Source organism: Rhizopus delemar, genomic scaffold (genome assembly GCF_000149305.1).
Source record: "Rhizopus delemar RA 99-880 supercont3.2 genomic scaffold, whole genome shotgun sequence".
Classification (NCBI taxonomy): domain Eukaryota; kingdom Fungi; phylum Mucoromycota; class Mucoromycetes; order Mucorales; family Rhizopodaceae; genus Rhizopus; species Rhizopus delemar.
In genome coordinates, this window is record NW_027137828.1 from 4,150,004 (window position 1) to 4,176,314 (window position 26,311).

The 26,311-nt window shown below is 34.2% G+C and overlaps 9 protein-coding genes across 9 annotated transcripts; 3 read left to right on the forward strand and 6 right to left on the reverse strand.

The window, feature by feature from the left end:
• Window positions 1–167: 167 nt before the first annotated feature.
• Window positions 168–340, forward strand: RO3G_03858 (uncharacterized protein; the record flags this gene model as incomplete). The annotated part of the gene is made up of 2 exons (XM_067658448.1): window positions 168–229; window positions 310–340. 2 exons carry the CDS (start codon window positions 168–170, stop codon window positions 338–340), a joined length of 93 nt encoding a protein of 30 aa, XP_067514549.1.
• Window positions 341–1,955: 1,615 nt separating this feature from the next.
• Window positions 1,956–5,659, reverse strand: RO3G_03859 (uncharacterized protein; the record flags this gene model as incomplete). Its single annotated transcript, XM_067658449.1, has 15 exons — window positions 1,956–2,210; window positions 2,261–2,518; window positions 2,569–2,662; window positions 2,712–2,816; window positions 2,874–3,008; window positions 3,151–3,247; window positions 3,304–3,616; window positions 3,663–4,009; window positions 4,067–4,266; window positions 4,329–4,572; window positions 4,621–4,682; window positions 4,738–4,842; window positions 4,897–5,338; window positions 5,388–5,586; window positions 5,636–5,659. 15 exons carry the CDS (start codon window positions 5,657–5,659, stop codon window positions 1,956–1,958), a joined length of 2,880 nt encoding a protein of 959 aa, XP_067514550.1.
• A 1,508-nt stretch (window positions 5,660–7,167) lies between these two features.
• RO3G_03860 (uncharacterized protein) lies at window positions 7,168–8,081 on the reverse strand (the record flags this gene model as incomplete). Its single annotated transcript, XM_067658450.1, has 2 exons — window positions 7,168–7,238; window positions 7,283–8,081. The coding sequence occupies 2 exons, from the start codon at window positions 8,079–8,081 to the stop codon at window positions 7,168–7,170; spliced, it is 870 nt and encodes a 289-aa protein (XP_067514551.1).
• A 645-nt stretch (window positions 8,082–8,726) lies between these two features.
• On the reverse strand, window positions 8,727–10,447 carry RO3G_03861 (uncharacterized protein; the record flags this gene model as incomplete). The annotated part of the gene is made up of 6 exons (XM_067658451.1): window positions 8,727–8,741; window positions 8,976–9,572; window positions 9,633–9,731; window positions 9,789–10,185; window positions 10,255–10,303; window positions 10,378–10,447. 6 exons carry the CDS (start codon window positions 10,445–10,447, stop codon window positions 8,727–8,729), a joined length of 1,227 nt encoding a protein of 408 aa, XP_067514552.1.
• Window positions 10,448–11,291: 844 nt separating this feature from the next.
• RO3G_03862 (uncharacterized protein) lies at window positions 11,292–13,624 on the reverse strand (the record flags this gene model as incomplete). Its single annotated transcript, XM_067658452.1, has 3 exons — window positions 11,292–11,377; window positions 11,533–13,020; window positions 13,213–13,624. The coding sequence occupies 3 exons, from the start codon at window positions 13,622–13,624 to the stop codon at window positions 11,292–11,294; spliced, it is 1,986 nt and encodes a 661-aa protein (XP_067514553.1).
• Window positions 13,625–14,274: 650 nt separating this feature from the next.
• On the forward strand, window positions 14,275–15,648 carry RO3G_03863 (uncharacterized protein; the record flags this gene model as incomplete). Its single annotated transcript, XM_067658453.1, has 7 exons — window positions 14,275–14,277; window positions 14,422–14,708; window positions 14,760–14,809; window positions 14,873–15,092; window positions 15,148–15,288; window positions 15,435–15,469; window positions 15,632–15,648. 7 exons carry the CDS (start codon window positions 14,275–14,277, stop codon window positions 15,646–15,648), a joined length of 753 nt encoding a protein of 250 aa, XP_067514554.1.
• Window positions 15,649–17,140: 1,492 nt separating this feature from the next.
• On the reverse strand, window positions 17,141–17,842 carry RO3G_03864 (uncharacterized protein; the record flags this gene model as incomplete). The annotated part of the gene is made up of 2 exons (XM_067658454.1): window positions 17,141–17,689; window positions 17,744–17,842. The coding sequence occupies 2 exons, from the start codon at window positions 17,840–17,842 to the stop codon at window positions 17,141–17,143; spliced, it is 648 nt and encodes a 215-aa protein (XP_067514555.1).
• A 3,471-nt stretch (window positions 17,843–21,313) lies between these two features.
• RO3G_03865 (uncharacterized protein) lies at window positions 21,314–21,777 on the forward strand (the record flags this gene model as incomplete). The annotated part of the gene is made up of 2 exons (XM_067658455.1): window positions 21,314–21,323; window positions 21,545–21,777. The coding sequence occupies 2 exons, from the start codon at window positions 21,314–21,316 to the stop codon at window positions 21,775–21,777; spliced, it is 243 nt and encodes an 80-aa protein (XP_067514556.1).
• Window positions 21,778–23,287: 1,510 nt separating this feature from the next.
• Window positions 23,288–24,900, reverse strand: RO3G_03866 (uncharacterized protein; the record flags this gene model as incomplete). The annotated part of the gene is made up of 5 exons (XM_067658456.1): window positions 23,288–23,645; window positions 23,709–24,001; window positions 24,049–24,506; window positions 24,555–24,662; window positions 24,714–24,900. 5 exons carry the CDS (start codon window positions 24,898–24,900, stop codon window positions 23,288–23,290), a joined length of 1,404 nt encoding a protein of 467 aa, XP_067514557.1.
• Window positions 24,901–26,311: the final 1,411 nt, after the last annotated feature.

The following is a 26,311-nucleotide window of genomic DNA, read 5'->3' on the forward strand; positions in this document are numbered from 1 at the left end:
ATATTAGAACCTCTATTACCGACGTGCAAGATTCGAAGCTGGTTTGTTAAGTAGATCGCGAAAAGATGGGTGCTGAGTTTTTTTTGAATGTCTGGTGGGAAGAATATAACTGAAGATGCGATTGAAAGATTGATTAAATTACAAGTTTTCAGATTGATTGTAATATAATGGGTGCTGATAAATATCAAATAAAGCATAATCCAGCTATTACACAAGGTACGCGTGCAGAGTAAGTGGGTAACTGCAGCGAATTAACAATCAATATATTCTACCTTTTTTTTGTAGACATGATCAATTATATTTTAATAGTGAAGAAAAGGATCTATCTTGTAATTATTGATTTCACTGGTATTATAATTAATCTTAGTAGATTGTTACAGTTTATGCAGTGAATAAAGCATGTTAAATAAAATTATCGCTCATACATTTCTGGAACATCAACAAGATACTAAGCAAAACATTTAATGTTACGAGTTGGGATATTGTTACATGCCTCAGTGACTTTGGTTTTTAAATACTTTTTTTTTTCACTAAAGAAACTATGACTTATTTTGCATTTGCCATTAAACCAAAATCGTTCTATAGGATTGAACTCAAGCGAATAAGATGAAAGATAATCGCATTTATAGCCTCTTCTTACCTTCCCGTCTGTAATTTTATCAAAAGTATGGATTAGAGCATTATCTATGAAAGATAACAACCTTTTATTTATTTGACTTTACCCATAAAATCCAAAATTTTTGAAATAAAATAGATGATCGCCAGTAGCTGCATCACTTGGAGCCGATGCTTTAGGTGTAGTTGTTTTTCTTTATGAGCTCCATCGTCGTTCATTTTCTTTAGGGTTTGAATAATCATTAATTCCTTTTTTATGAAGCCTATATCTAAGATTGCATCAAAAAACATATGTGAAATATTCTCACCATTGGAATGATGAACACGACCAGAGTGCCACGACTTGTGCGGACAGTAGAATCTTTTTATTAATAAGGGTATCATTTTAAAGAAGACTCATATCAGTATTTGCCCATTTTTTCACCCATTTCAGCCGTTTCTTAACAGTAACTTCGCAATTTCTAAGAACAGGTCGGCGAGACTTTTTTAATTGGTAGATTGCATCCTTTGAATATGAGTTCCATAGCAACAGCTGATTTCAAACTAGATCCTTTAAGTGTTTAGTCAGCTACATCATCTTTCATGGTAGTATATGGATAATTATCAATGAACAGGGTACTGTTTATATTCCTCTTCTTACTGACTCTTTTTGGTTTAATTTATTCATAAATATCCCTGCCTGGATCTTCTTTCAGCTTCTCAACCAATGACATGCTGTATGAACAGCAAACCCAGCCAACTTGGCAGATTTTGTAGGGTGGAATAACTTAAACTTTAGACAATAAGCAAATATCTTTTGTTCATCTGAATGCATATTGTACGGTTCACCTGCTTGTTCTTAATTTTTAATAAATGTTTCTATTTTCGCCCAGGATGCTCTTCATTGGCGTCGAAACCAGTGTGCCGAACTTGGTATAATTCCATATTTGTTAAATTTCCAAGTGGTAGGGTTGATTGTTTTCTCCCATTCCATTGGCTCAACTCCATATTGATAAAAAATGTGCCCTTATTCATCCTCGTAAAAAGTTTATCATTCATTATTTGTTCTATAATTTGAACTCCTCAAAAACAATGGAGGTGGAATGCAATAGCTAAAAGCTGTGCTATTTGAGGTTACCCAAAATTGTCGCTTGATCTTTGAAAATTGAAGTTTATCAAGGCCTTTTTTTTTCTTTTTTTTTTCTTTTTTTTTTTTTTTTTTTGTTAAAACTCAAAGAGTATAAGGATTTAAAACAATGTTTGACATTTGGTGCCGTGAGAACTGTAAAAGATCAAACAATAAAAAAGGAAATACATTTGAGAAAAACGTGTATTGAGTTTTAAATTTCTATTTATAGGCTTTAACCAAGGGTGGAACGTTTACCAATACCCTTTGCCCCTTCCCCTGAAGGCAATTCACCTGTTCTGCCCGTAACAAATTCATCATAAATAGATTTTAATCTAATATACTCTTCTATCGTTATTGAGGGTCTGGTTGAATCTAGGGATTTCTCAAGATATTCATTTGTTATTTCCGCTTCCTTTTGCTGTGGTATTTCTTGCTTTTCTTCTGTCTTTACTGGTTTACGAGAAATTTCCTTCTTGATCATTGTCAACTATAGCAAATTTAATTAGTTAATCATTAGCATTTGTATCACATACTTACCCTTTGTGAAATATGTCCCCTTTCTGCTAAAGTAAGTTTATTGACTCCGTTCATTATAAATTCACTCTTTATTTGTTCCTCTTTTTTGGTTGTATCCTTGAATGTCTCCATATCTATGCTGTTATGAATAGCTTCCAAATGTGCATTATAAAGAAATCCTTGAAGATCCGCACCAGAAAATCCTTTTGTTCGTTTTGCAAAAGATTCTAGGTCTACATCATCTGCTAACTTCATCTTGGTTGAAAGTGCTTGCAGGATCTAACAAGAATTTCATTTAATATAAGTAATACAAAGCATTACATGCTTACCTCTAGTCTTTCTTTTGTAGTTGGCATACCACATAATAAAGCTTTATCTAAACGTCCTGGTCGAAGTAAAGCAGGATCGATTAAATCGGGCCGACTATATGGAAAACCTTAAAATTTTGATATAACAAAATCACTCTACAAACCTTGTTGCAGCCAAGACATAAACACCATCTAAACCTTCTGCACCATCCATTTGAGTCAGCATTTGATTGACTACCCGATCAGTGACACCTGTACTATCATGGCCTCTATGTACAAATGATAAATAAATAAATAAAAAGACCATCTATAACATTTTGAAATACCTTCGAGGTGCAATGGAGTCAAATTCATCAAAGAATAATACACAAGGTTTAGCTGCTTGAGCTCTTTCAAACAAATCTCGAACTGATTTTTCACTTGCACCAATATACTTATTTAATATCTCAGGTCCTTTAACACTAATGAAATTCAATCCACACTCTTTGGCAACTGCAGACGCTAATAAAGTTTTACCACACCCAGGATAACCATATAATAATAGACTATATATGCATACATTAATTGATTTATATACGTATGCACTGTGCATTATGAATTTACCCGGATCGAAGTCGAAGTGGACATTGTGAGAAAACAGCTGCATATTTGGTTGGCCATTCTAATGTTTCAAGTAATGCTTTTCTTGTTTCGTTTAAGCCTAATGTACAGTTGTGTGAGCAAAAGGAATAACTCTAATGAGTACTTAAACAGTACCTCCAATATCAGACCAGTTTACTCCTGAGCTTTGGAGTTTAACACCTCGAAGAGAAGAGGGCACAAATCCTTCTCTAGCCTTTGTGAAGTCTGCCTGAATTAATTTCAGAGTCTTATCCTCTTCCTCTTTAGTAGTTGAGTTCATTCTTTTTTTGATGCTTCGAATGGCACCTTCATGGACAGTACGCTCAACAAATGCCTTAATATCTGCAGCAAGAAACCCTTCTGTTTCAGATGCTACCATGACCGTATCAACATTGGGTAAGCTATTTTTTAATATATCCGATCCTTGCGACATAATTGCTTCCAAGATCTATGAAACAGTTAAAAAACGTCCTATTGAATATTTTGCAACTTACCAGCTTACGTTCATCTCGATTCGGTGGTTGTAAATGGCATAGTTCGCTCAATATATGATGTGTGATTAATGCAGGATGGACAGATTGTTGCTGTTGTGATGTAGCTGCAATCATAATTGAATGTCTTGAGCATGATTTGGACACCATGCGTACAAATAATTCAGCCAAGTGTCGACTCCGTGTTGAATCGGCATGTTCCACCTCGGCAGGGATCAAACGGTCTAAGTTGTCTAAAAACAAGACACTAGGGCTATGCCAGGATGCCTCGTCAAGCCATTTTTGAAAGAGGTCTCTCAATACAGGGACACGCTCATCACTCATTTCAGAACAATTAACCTGCATCGTGTCTACATATTAAAGGACTGAGTTTATACTAAAATGTTTTCTTTTGTATGTGGACTTACATATGAGAGATCTTCTAGCAGATTTCATAATATGCTTCATTATGCTTGTTTTTCCTGAGCCATGTGTACCAGATAGCAAAACACCTCCTGATGTTGGCACGCTTAGGCTTTTTTTTAATTCTCTTTCTGAAAGATTAGCCAACATATATTGTTCAATTTTGTTTAACAGTTTATCTACGCCACCCAAAGTAACAACTTCACTATTATATTGTATTAGTCTTCTTTCTAAAATATATCAATAATTTTGTATTTTAGTTGTTACTGGTCATTGTTTGCCTTGCTAGCTGAAGACGATTTGATAATATCTTCCCCGAATTCTATAGACAACTTTTGGTTTGGAGAGACAACAAAAAAATGTTCTTCGTCTGGTAAAGGATGAGAGGATGAAAGCAGGTTTTTTGGAGTACCCAATTGAATTAAGAACCTTTCAGTTATGCCTCTAAGTTTTAAATCAATACATGTTCCCTGACTAATTACATATTCAGTCTTGTGGGAACATAGCCATTCTATTCGATTATTCAATTCCCTGCATTTTATGTTCTTTCATTTCTTACCAGTAATAGCTGCAGTGCATTCTGTTTCAAATTGTAATTTTTGTTGAGCTTGTTGTTGAGAACTATTAGAAAAGTAAGCAAAAAAAAAAGTAAGAAAACTGTACATTGCATGCAAACCTTTCCAATCCTAATTTAATAATAGAACTAGGACCATTGGGTGCAATAAAATGCCTTAATATAAGTGATCCCACTGGACTCTTTTTGACATCGATACAGGATATCCTATGTTAACATGTATCAAATAAAGCATTCCCATCCATTCCTTTCTTTACTTACTTTATAATATCGAAGTCCTTCATTTCCAACGTTTTTCTTAATACAGATCCAATCCAAGCATGCTTGCTAGGTACATTAGTAGATACGACCAATGTAGCAAACAAAGCGCTTGCTTTAGAGCCATCCTCTGCCTCTTGTTGTTGTTGCTGTTCTTCTTCACGTCGATTGGATAAAAAAATAGGTACCAGCCTAGTTAGTCGAACCCTTATGGGTATCTTATCAAACGATTCTAAACTATCTGGATGAATATAGACCGATAAATCATCTACTTCTTCTTCCAGAGATGGAGCTACTCGAAACTTCATGGAGGGTTGCGTCTTGATGGTGGATGAGGTATTTAAATTGTCTTCGGCTACGGGTGCAGGTCGACGTGTTTTCGGAGCAACAATCACTTCAGTCTTATTTGTTAACTTTGCAAAATCGCTCTTTGGTTCAATCCCTCCTATTAAAATATAAGCACAAAAACATGCATATACAAAACTAGTGGTTACCAACTACAAGCTTAACCAATGTCTTTCCGTGAATCCAGACACACATAACTTGGTTATGATACACTGCGCGTACTTGGCTTAATAAATTATCTTCAACGTAACCTGCGTGTAATTCTAATATTTCCCAATCGTCTTCAGTCAATGGCTCAACATTTACAGTATAGCATTCAGGCACATTTCTGCAAAACTCAACATTGACCTAATTGCTTTATTAGACACATATTCTGCTTTCGGAACCATTCAGTTACCTTTTGTCCTTCTTGTAAACCCATTGTTGTTCCTAGCTGAGGATCTATTTCCAACACGTCTAGTTTTGCATTAGGTCCAAAAACACTATTAGGTTGTAAAGGCCTTGATGAATCACCGGACCAGCCACAATAAAACTTTTTGGCATCAATGGATATTTCGAGTACGACATTTTGTGGTAACTTTCAGGAAATGTAAGCTTTATTATGCATGTTGTTGGATTATAAGCATGTACCTTTTTTTGATCAAGTAAAGCATTCACCCATTTTCCAGGAAGATTAACAAGACAAGTCTTAATGGGAGTAAACTGTATAACGAGAGGTTTTGGCATAAGAGAGAAGAAGAAAGTAGATTAGCCAATTCATTTTCACATGAAATAAGGATAGTCGGGAATTAGAAATAAGCTTTTTCCATTAGTCATTTTCGACACTGCCTGTGAAAAGCTGCATCATAGCATGTACAAACTATCATCTTTGTATGTATTGCTAGCTATGAAAATTATAATTAAGAAGCTAATAACAAATTTTTGGCTGCAATATAATCGTCCAGTCATCATTACTGTTACTAAAACACGTACTTACTTAAAGCGCTTGCTCGTCTAGAATAACAAGCGTAAAACAATAAGGTAAGCCTTAATAACGAATTAATTATTTTAAACCTTCTATAAATACAAGTTACCTGATCGTACTTGATTTTTTAGGCTTGATTGTCTTTTTTTCTTATACTCTTTTCCCATGATCATGTTTTGTTATAATATGCAAAGTTTTTCTTCATTACGAGTAATTATGGATAAATTTCTTACATAATCAATTTTTTTGGACAATATGGTCTCCAAATAGGCTTCAATACTATGCCAAAAAGCTTTTTATGGTATCTAACACTAAGATTCATTGTCAAAATTCCCTTACTTCAAACAAAATAAACAAAAAGTGGCTGTAATGTATATCGTCAAGACTTGTTTTATAGACACATGGAGAATGAAGATATCAATGCACCTCCTCCTTAAATACAGGCAACGCTCAAGAATAATGACATTGGAAACTTGCTTGATCTTGATTGTGATGAGCCAGTTGACGAAGTACCAAACTTCACCAGTTTTGGTGGACCGAAATGAACATGGATTATTTAATGATTTACTCTCTATCAATGCTGCTGCTAGTCCCCAGTAAGGATATTATGAATCTATTTGATTCTATGCATCAACTCCAAACACATAAACAATGGTTGCTGATCCTATGAATAGCCTTACAAACAATTTGATTGATAACAGCATGCTTTCTACAACATTCAATGCAACAAATTCTCCAATAAATCAGTAGCCGCTGCCAAAGGATCCTTTTAGTGGACTCTTTTAGTAAACTATTGTATAATCTTTTACTTGAATATAACGTGCATACACATGCTTTCCTTTATGTCCTTTTTAAAAAGTGGGAAAGAGATCATGTTTATTGACGATTTTTAATAGTAATTTTTAATACTACATTCTAAGCTATGATTTGTATTCAAAGATGTAGCTAAATCATCATCACTAATGTTATTGATCTCCGGTAAGAGTTCTTTGCAGTAGCAAAAGCCCATGTAATTTTCCATTAGTAAATCCGTCGGCTTTACACAAAATTGATAATTTCGCATTGTGTTGAGATTGTTACCTTCATGAGGAGAAACATGCGAGGTAATATGCGAACCAGATTTAATAGGGTTGTGGTTGAAAGAAAACGTCTTACGGTATGTATCAAAACATTGAAAAGAGCAAGGGATTGAATAATAATGCTGCTGTATAAGATGATGATAATTGGATGATGCAAAAGGCAGAGGAGATGAACAGCAATGTTCTCCGTATAATAGAGTGCAAAGAGAGCTGTAATCACCACCATCTCCTCCCTGATTGGTTAGGCCTAATTGACAAGGGCAAATAGAGTATAACAAAAAGGAAGAATCAAGCTCACTAGAAACGTTTCTTAAATCATCAACGCCGTAAAGCAATGAGTCATTTAGGTTTGAGCAGCAGTTAGTAAATATTCCGTAAGGTTCAACTACATTAGAGCTTTCGAGCATATCTGTTTTGACAACTTGCAAGTTCGGTTCTTCTTGACCTGCCATAATATCCATTTCAGCAGCAACAAGAGCATCAACATCGTATGTTGCAGTAGTAACGCCAGAGACATAATTTTCAGTATAATATTCATCAATATCTTTTTGAGTCTTGCTTCTTCTTCTATTCTTTGCTCTTCTGTTTTGAAACCAGGTGGTTACTACCTTGCGCGGCGAATTAATTTTACTAGCAATTTGTTGTATCTTATCCTGTGTGGGACTTGGGTTATTGTTATACTCCATTTCCAAAAATTGAGCTTCTTCCAACGAAAATCGTCTTCGTTGTTTGATGGGTGGTACATGTATATCTTCTGTCATATTCTGCTTATTCTTATAAATCATTTCTGTCGTGCTCATAGTAAAGTTCAATTTATGAAAATAGAAAGAAGTTCAAAGTGAAAGCATGAAGTTTTCATCACCAAGCTCGCTTTTTTATTTCATAATGACAGATACAAGGACAAAAAAAAGCAAAAAAAAAAAAAATTAGTGATATATTAGGGGAGGAAGTAGAAGTAGGTACTTTTTTAAGGAAATCAGTTTGCCATTAAAATGTTTTGCTAGGATAATAGGAATGATGCATGAATTACAAAAATCTATCATCTTTTTTTTTACCTCTGGAATACATATTTTTTTATTGACACAAAAGGCCATTGAATTTGATAGAACTGCGAATAGATCACGCCCAAATAATCAAGGGCTCTTACGTGTGAAGCACAATCTGATTTCCATAGTCTATGCAGTAGACGTGATTGTACTCAAGAATAAGGCAAAAGATAGATACTAAAAATTAATTTCACAAAGGTAAAAATAGAGAAATACATACAGGTTGTTATATGCTTTAACACAGTATCTATCTTGAAGGCAAGTTAAAATCTTATATGAACAGTATTGGCAATTATGGTAATAATGTAATCAAGATCAACTACTAAATACTTCCGAATTATACATAGACTTAAATAAGACTTCTCTAGCACACCTAGCAATCAAATACATAATACACAATCATTCCACAATTAGCTATTATTGTTTATAAACAAAGAAGAAAAAGAAAAAAAAAAGGGGGGGGGAGAGCTAAAAAGCTTATTTTGAAAATATATTTTAAATATAATTTTATATTATAAAATGCAACAAAATGAGATGGGTTTTTATCCTACTGCTGTCATGGATGGGGTTTTTCTATCTTTTTTGCTCAACTTTTTAAAGGATTAATAATGCTTTTCTTGATTTTAAAACACGTTTATATAGACTTACTAAACAAGTTGTACACCAAGGATATAATTTTCCAGTTGTTTTATCTTCTTTTACAGTTGTGCCTGAGTCTAGAGTTTTAGTGCAACCAGTGCATACTAAACATTTCTTGTGCCATCTTGAAGCTTTTGGACCAGGTATCTCATCATGAACAGAGGTTATTCGTTCATTGCATCTTGGACAATCACGGACAACGCCAAAGCGTGGTAGTGGGCGACCTCGAGAACTCATTAACAATGATGGCTTTACAATATCATTCTTTGGCGCTACCTTTCTATGTGCTGGAGTGGAATAGCTGCATCGTGAGGTAGGTGTAGAAATAGACATGCTGGCATAAGTATCAGCAATGTCGTTTTCTGAAGAAATACTGGAGGTATCACTCATATTATCTTCGCAAAGCAAAGAGTTATTATCGAGAATTATGGAAGGCTGCGTCGAAGAAACTGTTTGAGGTTGTGGTACAATTTTCATGTGTTTTGACAATTGTTCTTGATTGTCGGATAGCCTATCATTTGTACATTGTTGGCAAAAATAGCCTTGAATGTCAGTATATATAGAAGAAGGTTGTAAAACTTTCTGACAGCCTGTACATCGAAAACACTACATAGAATAAATGCCAAATTAGGGAAAATACTTTCCTTTTTATAAAGGTTCTTTTACCTTTAAGTGCAATGAAGAGTTGTCAATTGCAACGTATTTTTCAGATATAACAAGAGAACATCGAGAGCATGTCACTGAAGGGGACATAAAAATTGCACACTAAAAGCAATTGGGTTACTAAACAATTAAAAGAAAAAACTAGGGTATGCAGTATACCTGCGGATGGTAAACTTTTTTATACGGATCAACTACAAAGGAGGTATTTTCGAATAACCCTTTACAGCCTTCGCATTTTAAACAGCTCCAGTGATATCTTTCCTGGGTATTAGGTATTCTAGCGAGTTTACCAGAGAGCTTTTTGTTGCATTCCTTGCAAGCCTTTTCAGCCTTTACAGGTGCTACTTGCTCTGAAGAAGGAGGAGTAAAGAAATCTTTGGATTTTAGTTCACGTAATTTTGACCGTCTGTGATCCAATAGGTTACTCAGTGGGCTGGAAATATCCTTATAAAGAGATGTTGCGCGTTTATTCATGGGTGAAAAGGGGACACATTTAGTATCTGGTTCATCTTTTCTTGAAGTCAAACTATCCAATCCAACAATACTACCCAAGTATCTAAATATAACTTAGTACACAGCGCCTCAAGTATTTTTAATACACTTCTCTACTTTATCATTGGCTTACCTTGATTGCCAGCGATCTACCATACTGCGTTTACTTGTTGATGATGATGCTGAAAGATTTAATAATTCGGGTAGAATAATAAATGGAAATTAGTATTATTATTATTATCATCAATAGACTTACAAATAAAGTCGAAACCACATTTTTTGCATCTTTCATTGTTTGAGAGTTCTCCGCAACGACAAAAAGACATTCTTGTATAAAAAAGTAAGATTATTTTTGCTTTTGATCTTTATAAAATAACAAAAAAAAAAAAAGATACCTCAAGAAGACAAAGAGGGTTTTGTATTCAAAATTTGTCCGTACTAGACTTTCATAGCTATTTATGAATTTATCAGGCAAAAGAACATTTCAAGTAAATTGCAGATCAAACTGACTTAAATATAAGAAATACTCGTTTATTTCCCCAAGTTTTCTCAATAATACACAGTAATGTTTTGAATAAGAGATACAACAGCTTATCACCTAAGCATATTTATTACAGTAGTATAGTTCTTGTATTTTGTTCTAACGCATAAGCTTTAGGATTTATCCATTTGGGTATAACAAATGGCTCTAAGAGCGGTGAAGGGGAAACCCCAAGTTTAGCTTGAAGTTCTGAATTCAATGAAAATTGATATAGCCAAACAGTATCAGGTTGCTGTATAAATAATGATTCTAAAAGTTCTAAGCAAGTTTCTCGCAACTGCGAATGAACTTTGTCATGTGAATAATAGAATTTGGTTTCTTCTAAGATTTCTTTCGCCAATGGTTGTCGAACAGGAACATGCTTCAGTATGTTTGTCAGAGATCTTAAAACACACAGTTGGGTGCGGTGATACGTTGAATAAATCGAATAGTTTTTTGATTCTGCATTAGACACAGATAAATCAGTACCTCTTTTCAGCAAAGTCTTAAATCGAGGCCATATATGCTGAGCAAACTTTTTCGAGAGAAAATCTGTCGAGACAGTTGATATTTTTTCAATAAGGAGAGCAGCATGGTACACTACATAGTTTTCCTTGTCATCGAATCGGTTAACTATAAACGTCCAAATATCATGCACTAATATGTTTAAAGTTGAGACCTGGTTCGATAGCACAAATACACCAGAGCCTAACAATTGAAGTATTTGGGATCGAAGCTGTGCTGAAGATGCGGTCAAAAAATGGCTAGCCTTTTCCATAATTTCCTTGACCATGGTTTGTTCATAAGTAAGTGGTTCCTCTTTTTCCTTTTCAATTATTGCCTCTTCTGCTTCTTCCACTTCTTTCTCTTCGCCAATTATTCTCTCTTTACCATTTTTATTGAAAGAAGCATTCCCTTCTTTAATAGCTTGCTCTAAACTCAGATTTTCATTTAATCCTTTCTCTTGCCTGTCCAAGAAATACTTTCCAATCTCCTCCATTGATTTGTATTCGGCACTAAAGTCCTCCTCTTCATGCTGAATAAACATAGAAATTTCCTCACTAACAGTAGCTTGTTCACAGTTCATATCTTGCTTTTCTTGCATTTTATCGGTACGTGGTTCGTGATATGACAAATCTCTTTCAACTATATACACAATCTCGGCCAACACACTACATAATTCTGAAGACAACCAATTATCGTGATGGTATCGATCGAGAGTATCACATATTTCTTGCACTGTATCTTGAAGAAACTTAATAGAATCTGAACCACTTACGCCAATCAATGCTTTCAATACAAATGGCACACGATTGTGAACAGATAAGACAGATATATGTTGAGATATCATATTGATCACATAATCAATGTTCGTTATCGCAAGTTCGCGCGCATTTTTTAGTCCACAAGTTAAAGCAATTGTATTTAATGTGATGAGCGCATATGTGTGAATATAGACATTGGAAGATCCAAGATGTGCAAGGAGCGGATATAACATAGTGATTAATAGTTCTTGTAAATCTTCAATATCAATCACAGACGTTGTGAGTCCAACTAATTGTAACCCAAAGCAAATGTTGAGCACAGAGGAGCTATCTTCATCCATTACAATAAGCGTTGCTGTCTTTGTAACTGCTGACGGAGGCTTTGTATCTATTGAAGCGGCAAGTGTAAGCATACTGACAGTATCATGCAAGACTTGACGTGAAATTATTTTTAAGAAATCTGGTTTTTCAAAATATTCATGATCGTAATTGATCCAGTCATCTACAATGTCTTCCTCTTTTTCTAAACGACCGTCTGCTGCAACCGCACCTGCTAATAGTGAATGCACAATAAAAGCGGCTTGCGGTTCGCTCTGATTTAAACTGTCTGTAGAGACATACCGCATGTAATGGTGTATCCAAGTTTGCAAATCGCAATATCTTCCAATGAAATTGAGCATCCTGGCTAGCTTTTCTGCTGTATCATCATTGACAATGTGTTTAAATCGTATCTTTGGATATAATGGCATTCCTTGACTTCCTGCTTGCTCAATAAATTTTTGTCCTGTCTGCTCTTCTAAGGTATGTAGGCTTTCTTTGTTGATCTCTAAAGCAGTCATCCAACCATCTGAGGATTTGGTAAGAGCTGTAGAGAGAACATTTTTTGATTCTTTGTCAAGAAATAAGACAAGTCCAGTGATGAGTGACAAGATGTTTATCTTTTCCTGTTCGTTCCCAGAGATCATATGTTTAGGAAACTTCATGATACATTCATAAAGTTCGTCTTTTAAAATTGGAGCAATTGTGCTCTCAAATGATGGGTAATGTCGCAAGCTCTCCATATATACCAAAGACTTGTTGGATACTTGGTCGTAAGGATCATCACGGTGAAGTACTATGACTTGTATAAGTAGCCTAACACAGTTATCTAGTGTGCGTGTGCTAATAGAAAGTAATGTATACGCAAAATCTAAATAAGCCAATCTTTTCCTCCAATCGGTATAGGATCGATTCTTAAATGCAAGAGTAAGCATTGCCAAAAGTCCAGTTTTGGTCTTTTCATACCATTCTTTGGTTCTCAATTTACCAGTACTATCTGTTGCTGGATCTTGTTTTGCCGAAAAAGAGCGAGCCTTTACAATATCTTGAAATGTGTTTATTTCAACAAGAGTATCATTATTTTCATCACTCAACAATACATGAATCAACTCTCCAAGTGTACGCAATATACCCGAGACAATAAGATGGCTTTCCTTTTCTGGTTGCTGTGCTAAAGTGGTGCATAGTTTAGATGCAGTACCAGGAAACATAGTTGCAACCATATCAATTTCTTTCAAGTTATCAATCAAATATTGATTTAAGACAGTTAATGCATCCAGTCTTAATTGTATATTTTTCTCTTGCTGTATAATATCAATCAATCCTTTAATGCCTTGTGATGCCTTTGGTAAAAAGGACTCGTTTCGGATGACGCCTATTAGTCTATAATTGGGTGACATTTCAAATGAACTGTATCGACCCTCTTTATACTTTGCTGGTAATGCTGAGGAAATACATTTCACGACCAAATGCTTTACTTCTTCAGATAGGCGCTTTGGTTTATTGTCGCGATATATTAACGTGCCGAAGAAAATGAGCAGTTCTGTTGTAAATTGGGGTATTAACAATTGTTTGATCAGAGTTTTGCTTAAAATATAATGCATAATTTTCAATGACGGTTCCATTATAGTGTCGTTTTCGTGTAGTTTCTCTATAGCCATTGGTCGATACAGGTGAAGTAATGCCATTAATATTGTTTGTGCGTATTGTGGTTCTAATCCTGTTCCATAATCAGGGATCGCGTCCAAGAAGAAGAAAAAATCATTTAATATAGTTGAAAGTCTTCGTATGTTTTCATTAGATAAATTAAATGACAAAGAATGAACCGATTTGCTAAATGCTTCTATCTTTTCTTTGCGTAACTCATAATCTACGATGCTTGCCATTGATGAACAAAAGAAAGAATATATTTTTTGAATCCCCGTCATTCGATAACTCACTTTGACTTAGCCAAATAAGCCGCAGTTTTTTTCTTTTATACAATTATATACGACTAAGCATTACTATCCAAACTGGCGAATCCTCAAGGAAATCCTGTAAGCAACCCTCCATGGTAAATGATTTTTAACAAACCACATCACCTTTTTTTTTGTAATAAACACATCTTTCTTTCAGGTCAAACGGCCAACAACAACAATGGCCTCTTCCGTCTCATAATGCACCAATTGGTGCCAATCAGACCACTTATAATCAACAGTATGTTTCTTATTATCAACCATATTCTTCTCAACCTCAGAATGCTTATTATCCACAGTACTATCAATATAATCCTCCTCCAGGCACAGAAGGCCCACCAGGAGTGAATCAATCTTTGGCAAGCAGTTATGGATATCCCCAATCTTCCAGTTATTATTATCAAAATAATCCTAATTCTATTGCTCCCACTAATGTGCCAATGCAGCAACCATCGTATTATACTCAACCTCACTATCAACAATATCAATATAACCAGCCATTACAGCCATATCAACAAATGGCTGCTAGGTTTGTTTATTAACTTTTCTCGATATTCATAACTCTAACATATGTTCATAGACCTCCACCTCCTCCGCCAGTTGTAAATAGTACATCCGTAGTTACAGGTAGTAAGTAGCATATGCTTTTTTTCTTTTTCTTTAAAAAAATCTAATTATTTTGTAACTTACTAGAGCCAGGTTATAAAGTTCCTCCTTGGTCCAAGAAGCCAGTGGAAGCCCCCCAGATACCAAACTCAGTATCCTCACAACCCCCATCTGTACAGCAGCTTCAAGAGAATCAGTCTAAAAAACAACAGCAACAGGAAGTGGATACACCTAAGGAGCCTATACCCAAGGAAAAAGCAACAGCAGTTGAAATATCTCCAGCAGAGTCATGGCCTCCTTCTTTAAAGTATATATATAAAGATAGGAATAGCAACAAGCACTCAATTAAATATTTCTGTTAGACAATATGTTCAGGATGTATTTACGAGTTGCTTACCAGGAAAACGAGATGAAGCAGAGCTTCAATTACGTCAATTGATTTTAGAAAGTCATAAAGCCGGCACTCTCTTAACAACCGATTGGAGTGAAGTGGACTTACCAAGGTAACAATAAGGAAATAGATCACCGTTCAGTATATACTAAATGTTATGGATATGTAACAGTGCTTGTCTACCTTCCAAAAAAAAGAAAAAGATGTAAGTGAAAGCAGTTAGTGAAACGCAAAAAAAAATTCATTTTTTGCATGTAGTAATAAAAAGAAGGCAAACGTGATGCCTCAGCCAGGTAATGAAGAGGAAGCAAAGAAAATAAAACGTTTACGGCGATTTGAAGAAGACGCTGCACAATTCAAAGCTGAAAATATGTCAGCATCTATGCAACAAATACAGTTGGTAAAAAAAACTACCTTTTGTACGAAATTCATATACTTATATATTTATTATGAAGGATGGTCTAGTGGTTAGCGATGCAGTTATAGGTACATCAACTAAACTAGAGAAACAATACCTGCGGTTAACCTCTGTAAGTCCATTACGGCTTTTTTAATTCTGTATTCACTTCTTTTAAGGCCCCTGATCCTACAACTGTTAGACCACTACATGTTTTAAAGCAAACTTTGGGACTTTTGAAAGAGAAATGGAAAAATGAACAAAATTATACATATATTTGTGATCAATTCAAATCGATGCGCCAGGATTTAACGGTAAGAAAATGATTTTTTACCCATAAAGTCAGAATAGCTTATGCTTTTTATACAGGTCCAACGTATTAAAAATGAATTTACTGTGCAAGTATACGAGATCCATGCACGTATAGCTTTAGAAAAGGTACTAGTCTATAAGATAACTCGTAAAAGCTTTGATAGAGCTTTGTTTAATCGGATATGATAGAGTGATTTGGGAGAATATAATCAATGCCAGACACAATTAAAAGGATTGTATGCGGGCGGAATACCGGGTAATGTCATGGAGTTCACAGCTTATCGTATATTATATTTTTTACATACGCAAAATGCTGCAGGTAGGTTCATACAAGGGATGAATAAGAAAAAAATTATTCATAATTGTATATCCTAGATATCAATTCCACAATGGCAGATTTGACAGCAGAACAAAAAGAAAATGCGTTTGTCCAGCATGCATTACAAGTGCGTTCTTCTCTTGCTACATCTAACTACCATCGATTCTTTTATTTATACAACACAGCGCCCAACATGGGCGCCTATTTAATGGATCAATTTATCGAAAGAGAAAGAGTACAATCCTTGCTAATACTGTGCAAAGCGTAAGTTATATACATATTTACAACATTTTATTTTAAAACTCTTTCGATAGCTACCGCACTGGTATTTCTTTAGGTTTTATTCAAAAAGAATTAGGCTTTGAGTTAAAAGAAGATTTGATAAAGTTTCTAACTGAACAGAAAGCGAATGTTATTAAAAGCGACATTACTGATTTCTTAGATACCAGAGCAGCGCTCACTGGGTTATCAGAAGGTGCCAAGAAGTATAAAAAGGTTGATATCAAAGGCCAGGTTTATTAGGGTAAACAGTATAAAAATATGTAAATAAACTTATATTTTAAAAAAACCATTTTACCTGTAAATGGAATGTTACCTTATTCTGGTTAAGTAATGCTTACTCGCACACATTTGATTATAATAAAGTCCAGTGTGAAAAAGGATTTGTTTGCTTTGCATCAACAAGAGGCTGTGTAAACTTTCTTGTTCAGTGCTACTATGGCTGCAGTTGGTTTCATTTAACGCGTGTTTTTTTATATATAATACAATTACCATATCAAAATGGACTCTTGCAATCTGCATGAGCAAACACATAAAGAGAGCCCAGCAAATGACATATATAAATAATAACGAGTGTATAAATATTTTATTCATTGCATGACTTCCAAAAAGTCAAAGATGTACTATACAAAAAAAGGATATACATTTAATAAAAGCTCAAGGTTTTTCTTTATCTGTTAAAATATCTCGAAGCCATTTGATTTCTTTTTCTAGATCATCTACATAATTTTGAAGAGCTTTTGATTTTTCTGTCATCTCACGTATTGTCTTTTCCATCTCTTGTTCCTTTAATTTTTTCTTGATACGAAACCTTGCGCTGGCTGCCGTATTTCTTTTTCGTTTATCATCATTAATCAATGATTTTTCCTTACTTTCACTTGATTTACTTGGTTGCACTGGTTTTTGAACTCCTACCATCGACACTGGAACAGGTGACAATAAGACTTTAGTAAGGTCATCAAGTGATAACTTTGGTAAAATGGGATGTGGTCTGCTGTTTAAATTTTCGGGTGATGTTGAATTTTTTATATAGGTTTGTTGTGTTGTTTGTAACTCAGGATTTAGGTAATTTAGAATCTTTTCATATGTTATGTTTTCAGTGGATGGACTACTACTGTTGCTACTATTGTTTGTATCTGGTTGACTTTCAGTTTGAGATGAATCAAAAACAGGTGGATTTTCATCAAATGTAAATTGAACATTTGTCTTTTATTTCAAAAGTTTAATCTTTTGGTTATTTAGAGTCTTTATTTTCTTTACCCAAAGCGTCAAATCATTTTTTGTTTCGAGAGATTCAGCAATAGGATCAAAGATTAAAGAATCAATTGGATTGGTATACGTGGAATAAATATTAGACATTGATTAGAATTCAGAAAGAAGAAGGAACAAAGCGGGGAAGAGTAATCTCAATTTATAGTTCATGGCAGATCAAGGGCCCATTTGATGACTAATTGAGGTGGTTATGTGGCTTATCTAAAACTAACGTCAGTATTAAGATTTCATGATGCAAGAACACGAATAAGGACCCTTCTATTAGTTTTTTAAACAGGCAAGCAGGAGGTCTTTTCTCGTTTTTTCCCTCACGAAAAGTAAGAAATGTGTAAATCTTTCTTTTCTTTCTATAATTAAAACGCAAAGAGGCAATGTACAGCATGTGCACAAGAAATAAACGGTCATTTAATCGGCAGGGGTTCTCTTATTCTGTATTGCCTGGTTACACTGCTACTCTGCGCTTGATTACTAAGGCAAAAGTCTTGTTAGCAAAATGTATAGTGTTTACGGCATCAATTTGCGGTTTTTTACCTGCGTATTGCGGACATGTAATACTTAGCTTGCGTAGTTTCAACGCTTCAACCTTCATCTTTGAGATAATATGATTAGCATCTTTGTCTCTTCAAAACAAGTCTGATAAAAAATGAAGCATGTTAGAGCAAAGGGTTCATGCTAAATTTCTATGTAAGCTTACATAGAAATAATGGAAATCTCTTTGGTTATGAGAATGGCCAAGACGACATATTTGATAAGAATAGAATTAAAGCGATGGATTGGGGAGAAGAATTAGCGAGCCCTCGATTATCAAGCTTTAGCTGGAGAAGTATGATGACGGTATAGCTAAACAGGATCTATTCAGCTCAAGAAAGCTTATAGCTACTATTTTCTTTCTTCCAATAAACTTTTTATTATAGAATTTAAAAAATACACTTTGGTATTTGTTCGCTTCATTTATATTTACTACGGACTCTGAAGTAAAGTGATCATTATATATAAAAGAGCAAAGCTCTATTAGAAAACGATATGGCTAATATGAAGCAAAAATATACTATTATGTACATTTAAGTTAGCTCAAAGTTACTATATATTGAATGAATATTAATTTGGATACTTGGAATTTCTTAATAAAACTTAGTTTTGATGAGTGATAACTTAAAATATAGATGTCTTTTATAATTGAATTGTAAGTTACGATACGTCCATATAATCAGTAATGTGTGCTAAATATACCATTTCTACTTACTGCATCTTGATCGCTGATGATCATTCTTGAGAACCTATCTAATACTATTGCAGTTGATTTTAAGTGTTTGATAGCTGCAGCACCGAATTGATTTTTTGGGAAATAATAAATCATCAAGTGTCTAGTAGTATCATTTATCTTCAGATTGACGGTCATTTGAGTCATAAGAAACCTTTAAATCGGCTCTAAGTTAATCCATATTTCTCATGATCATGCCACTTTTCAATCTCTCCAATGATCGCTTTTCTCAACAATGGCACAGGCATTGGCTTCGTTCTCCACCGTCGCTTTTGTACCCAAATTTGCTTTATTGCAGTCATTTATAGACAGGTGTTTAAGAACATTTTTATTTCAAGGCTTATTTATAGAAAGAGGCTAACCCAGAAGCCTACAAGGAGGTCTATTTGTTGTTTGAGTTGCAAGTACTTAAGACAATATTTTTTTGTCTTTTTTAACAATTATCATCTCAGTGAATAGCATAGGTTGGCATCTAAGTTAAAGTTGCAATTACTTAATAAATACAAGATTATTGTTTTCTTGGCCTCATTATTTCTCTGTTTTATTGAGTAAAGTATATACTAAGGACATATCATGTAAACATGACGTCCTTCTTTTACAATAATAATAACCCGTAAGTGATACTGTAAAGAAATCACTTGGTTAATACCTTTTCAAATTTTGAAAGTTGCATGTTGCTTTAATACTTTAATTAGATTCTTTCGTTCTTTATTATATGATAGCTGTAAACTACAGTGCAATGAATATAGAATAAAAGCCGAATGCACCCGGTACTTTGCTTAATTGAGTCATAAAATAAATACTTTTTTTTCAAATAAAAAAGTTCAATGTGAGGGGAGAAATCAAGCGAATGATATTTAAGTTTGTCATTACAAATAGAAGCAATTTTTGGCGAAAACGTAAAGCCTTATGATTTGATAAAAAGACACGTTAAGTTTTTGGGCGAAAAGCAATTCGCGTTCCTTTTCGCTAATAAAAATACGCAATATCACACACGATTAGAAACATCACTTTTTTCTAAAAGTATTAGCGCGTTGTTTGAATGATCCTGCATCTGATCTATTAAATAAAGTTTACAACTCATACTAAGCTATCTCAATTTGATATACGTAAAAATAAGGTGAAGTCAATAATAAGTATGATTTTATAGACGTGTCCATGTATTAAATACACAATCAATTTTTTAAGTACGAGCAATTCCCTTGTGCATATGATTTCGTGGCGTTTGCCATTCAATAAGTTTATAAGAATAAAAACACATTTTTTTTTAAACGGATAATTTTAGGTATCTGTTCATGTTAGAGTGCTCTGCAACGTGATACACGCATAAAAATAACAAGTGTTTACATAAAGATAGAAGTTTATGATAGAACTAGTCGACTTAGACGTGCTCCATGTTTAATAAAGCAATAATATATAGTTAGGAAGTTGGATTAACATTTATAAATGTTGCGTGAGTATCACTCCCATTTTACTAAGATAAATACAGTACGGTATGTATATAAAAGACAGATTATACATGCTGTAACAGTTCGATATTCTAGGTTCAGAAATATACTGAGCTGGATTTTGCTTTTAATGATAAAGATAAAGAGGAGGAATGTGGACTATAAAAAGCAAATCGTAAGCATGTTTAATTGTTTCTGTTTTAACCTGCATTGATTCTTGAGACAAATATTTATATATAAAGAGTAGTGTATACTGACTTAAGCTTTTTATGGCAGATGGAAATCTTTTGTTTCAAAATTAACAAGAAAGGTTGGCTTGCTATTTTCTGAATACCTAATCATGCTATAGTGCTTTTAAACTTCAACCGTTAAAATTGTTTCCAAAGTTTGAAAAGATACAAAGCTTGTTTTTAGTATAAAATCTCACTCTTTTTCTCATAAAGATTATAAAGGTATTTAAACTAGCTGCTATAGGACCAAGCCTTACTTTCATCGCTTAACAAGAGCTTAAAAGTTTCGCACTTAGTCGATAGTCGAATTGTTAGGTGGATAAGTAGTAGACTGGAGGTATTTTAAGTCGAAAGAATTGCTTGAGACCACCAAAGCAAAATAAGAGGGCTCAAATACGCTAATCCAGAGCAAATGTTTTATTGAAATTATACAATGTGTCCGCATCTTTCTCTGGAGAAGTCTAAGATACTGTAGTAAAACTTATATTGGTCATATGATTGCTTGTTAATGATTGCGAAAGATATCACAAGGTTTCCAATTTCCTAAAGACCCGATATCTTTTACATCCACACCTTTGTTCAAAGCAACCGAATAACTCAGAGGGCAAACTAATACATAATGTTCCTTGGTAAGTAAGAAGATTGGATTAGGACGTAGTCATGTAGAAATTATGTGAGGTACAAACATTTCTTGTATATTCTTAGCATTGGAAAATATAGAATTCACATCTCGACCTTGCAGTTGTGGATGCATCTTCAACATCATAAAGCAGAGAAGATAAAACTCAGAATCTTTCTTAAACTAGCCAATTTTTTTTGTAGTAATGTTTTCACCTTTTTGTAAAATAAGGCTTGTTTTCTGAAAAGAATCTAGCGACCTTTTTTGTAGTAGCTGTCAATGTTTCCTATTTGTACCGAGCACTGAGATCGTCAACAAACGAGGGCACAGTCTTGGACAACGCATTTTTCAGAGCAGCACAGAAATTTTTATTACTGGCCATGAGTGGGTTAGCGTGCCAAAGCCCCTTACTTTCGGAGGAATGGACCTTGGTATCAGTTCGAAGTGGGTTGTATTCCAGTTAGATGGACACCATAACATGATCGGCCCAATCTGGTTGGACGTAGGTAAAATTGACAGTACGAGGCAAGAAAGGTAGATCTTTGGGCAAGAAGATAAAGTCAGTACAAGAACACTAAATGTCCCCACAGAAGGTGGACTGAACTGCCTGATCAGTAGGAGTTATGCCATCAGCGAAATGATCTTCAATTTAATGTAGTCACCATTCCGGAGGCTTTAGTATACCGGATCCTACGATTCAACATCGTTGCCTCCAAGTCCGATGGTTAAGATCCTTGTTCCAAGTTGATGGTCTTACTTTCTGTAATCAAATATATCTGAGAGGTTTTGTTCGTCAGTTTCACTCCAAATTTATTACATAGCTATTATATCTACTCTGTCCCTCTCAACTTTCATCATCCCGTGTCTCTCTTGGTTCATTTATGCCTATATTCTACGATACCATGATATTTTCCTCCAGAATAACTTCTGTTATTCTCTGTAATCTCTCCACCTTATTGAAGCTGCCTCTTTTGGCAGGTTCTCGGAAATTCTCTTAGGTCATTGGTTATGAAGCTATTAGCGTTTAAAATTCCAGTCACATCATTTATTTACCTCTGATAGTACGCTCCAGCAAGTCAACCTTTTGTCGAGACCAGACGCTTCACTAAACTCTTGGCTCTTCAATGATCTAGTATGCGACCTTCAAAAACGTATCATCACTCAAATAGCATGACGTGACTCTTGAATACTTCTTCTGGTCCTAGTATTGTTGATGATTTTCCTTTTGCTACTTGGCTTGCTAAGTCTACTGTCGGGATCTTTTTCCATCAACAAGTGTATCGTCAATCACAGTTCAATATTTCGTTGTCTTGTCAGCCTCCTGTCTTATTTTCCACCAAGTAGACACAATTCTGGTTGAAAACTATGACTGAATCTAGAATGCTCTGTTTCCGGTTTCTTCACAGCAAGCTACACTGTCAAGAAACCGTTACTCGCTTTGTTCCTGATGTTTCGGTTGCCTGCAGATTATGTCCACGTTCCATTAGAAACATCAATCACCTGTTGAAGGACTGCCCAAATAAAAGGCCGGTTTGACAAGAAATGATATCTCAATTTGTTCCCTATCTCAAGCTCTGACCCAAAGACATAAAAGACACTCTATCGAATCCGCAACATTTTGAATTTGTCGATAACATACGGCTATTACCTTTCAGTTTTTATATTATCTTGTTTATCTGGCATGCACACTGGCGTCACATTTTTTACGGCACCCCTTTCATGCCACAACTAATTTAAGCCACTAAAGACAACTTTGAAGCTTCTTGCCCTCACTAAAGGCATACCACTCATTATGCCCATTATTAATTTTATATAATATGTAGTCAAACACAATTATTTAAAAACGTTTTATGCATCAATTTTTTCTTTTGTTTTTGATAAACCATAATCCTTCAAAATATCAGTTGAACTGAATTTAATTTCATTGGTAGACCTATTTAATCATCATGCTATCTTATGTTTATTTACAATAATTTAAAAATCAGGAAATTGATCGCGATATGTTTCTTTTTGAGGTGTACCATAAGGATGCAACTCTTCTGGGTACTTGTCAAAGTGAGCTGTGTCTCCATTCCCTTTTAGATGAGGAATATGAGGTGGTTTAATCTTACGCTGGATCAATAAATTGAAATCTAAAGGATCAAACCATTTATGTTCCATGATATCCAAGTAGCCTCTCTTCAAATTGCCATAACGTTGACTTAGATCGGTTGTTAACAAATGCATTAAAAGATCTTTGGCAGATGGATCCATACTAGCAGGATATTTTGGTTGTGTAGTTAGTATTTTTTCATAGAGTTTGAATTGATTTTCGTCATAATAAGGAGGATAGCTATAACAAAGCATTTCTTAGATTATGTTGATAGATAAAGATATATATATGTATACTAATTACCCTGCTAACATTTCAAAAATTAAAACACCAAAAGCCCAAAAATCTGCTGATTTCCCGTATCCCTTAGTTTGTATGATTTCAGGAGCAAGATAATCCGGTGTGCCACAGAGTGTCCAGGTAATATCTGGAACTTTCTTTGCAAATCCAAAATCGGTGATTTTAATATGTCCGTGCGCATCCAATAAGATATTTTCTGGTTTTAGATCACGATAGATAATATCTTTGCTGTGCAAATAAGCTAATCCTAACAATACTTCTCCTGCATAGAATCTTGCAATCTCATTCGAAAATTTCTGATTTTATTGTTAGTAGCAATCCCATGATAGTATATACTTTATACCTTTGATTTTCTTAGAAAAGAAAAAAGTTCACCACCAGCAACATAATCCATGACCATATATAAATTAGCATCATCTTGAAAACTTCCCCATAAATTGACAATAAATGGGTGTTGAATACTAGCCAAGACAGCACGTTCGTTGTTTGTGTGTTCTACTTGTTTTAATTTGACTATTTCTGATTTTTTCAAAACTTTTAATGCATAGTAGCGATTATTTATCTTGGATTGAATCAAATGAACTCTTCCAAAGGATCCTGTTCCTACAGTCCTTTCTACCTTGAAATCGCTTAATTTTAATTGACATTTGTTTTCAACGTGTTTATCATTATCAGTGGAATGATTATTATTGTTATTTTCAATGATTTGTTGTTGTTTTGAAGCGTCATCAGCTACCACAAAAGAGTTTCCAGGTGTTGCTGGTGGTGTGGAAGGGGTATCTTCTGGCTTAAGGTTCGATACTATAAAATGTAATTAGATGAGAATGCCACTTGTTTTAATTTTAAAACCTTTTTCGTTTTTTGTCAATTTTTCAGGATGTTCTTCTTTTGTAGGTGTAGGAGGTGGTAAGGTAACACCTTCAGTTGACTCTCTTGGTTTTGTTTCTGTTGGAGCAACTATTATACAATAAATTAATTTTTTGTTATTTGTTTGCTACACAATCTTACTTGGTGGTGGTTCCACGTAATTATCCTTCTTGCCATCTTTATAACCAAATAAATGTGTAGGTAAGTTATTAAATAAATGATGATGATGATGTTCTTCATTATCATTGTTATTCTCGTTATTATGATGACGATGAAACGAAAATCTAGGTTTTGCTTTATCAATTATTTTACTAATAGTGGCTGGCATCTATCTATTTTTATAGAATTAAGAGAGAGGAAAAAAAAAAAGATATAAGGGGTTTGCATATTTTTATATATTTCCACCGCACCAACCCGAGAAAAGCTATTGTTTAAATGATAAGCACCAATAAGAAAAACATTGATTATATCATGCTATGACAATAGGTATAATAAGAGCTTATGTATCATTCCGTTTTATTCATAGAGCATATATAACATATCTTATTTTTTCCTTTCGTTTTGTGTGAACATTAATGATGAGCATATTCTTACAACAACAAAAAAGAGAAAACGTCATTACTACATCGTGGTAATGCAATTTAAAATTCAGTCTTTTTTTAACTCTTTATGTTTTCGCATGAAAACAAGAAAAATAAGAATACTACTTGGGGCATACATCAATATAAACGTACCAAAGAAGACTCTATCCCTTCTTTCAAAAATGAATATACTCTTTTTCTTTTTCTTTTTTTTGAAAAGAAAAAATAAAATAAAATAAAAAAAGCATGCAACGTTAAGAATATTTACGTATAATATTAGTTTTTGTAGCGTATTTTTGGAAATAAATGTGGCGTGATGTTAGAGATAGCAGATATTATCACAAATAATCGATTAAAGGATCATTACTCATTAGCTGTCTATGCAACATATTTAATTCTTCGTTTTCATTTCAATGCCTTGCATTGTATAGGTGCTTTTGTTGCCTTGATAATCAGTCAGTTTTTTCAGTAGGAATAGACTTACATATGTGGTAGATGAAAAGGAGATAAGTCCTGTGCATTACAAATAAATTATGAGTAGCTGAAATAATGAAGCATAAGTACATGCAATTCAAGTGAGGATACCAAGAATCGAGGACATAAACAGATTAATAGAAGCTCTGAAAATTAAAAAAAGATTTGGTCTAGGAAACTACATGTACAACAAGTAAATAACAATAGGTGTACAGGCAGTTTGCTTTGTAAGCTCAAGATAAAAATTAAATGCGTTTCGTATATTTTAGACAAGTTTATTCAGTTTAGACGAGTACAAAGCTTATGTTAGTAGTGTATTAGATGCAAGTTCATGCAAATCTGATAAAATGTAGACAAAAATTCAAGAAGACAATACGCATATAAGGCTCTGGTGATTATCATTAGTAAACTGGATATTATTAGCATGTTTAACAAATCTATCTTCACATGAAAAATGATAACGTGCCACCAAGCTTAAACCTGAAAAATTTTAATTTTGTTTCAAATTTTTTTTTTTTGACATCGTGGACATGATGAGGTGTATTTTTTTTTTTTTCTTTTTTTTTTAGACATCGTGGACATGATGAGGTGTAATTTTTTTTTTAGACATCTCATGGCATTTAGTGTAGACATTGCTCATTTCCTGAAATTAGAGGGACTTAATGGCGGTTTTTTCTTAAAAAA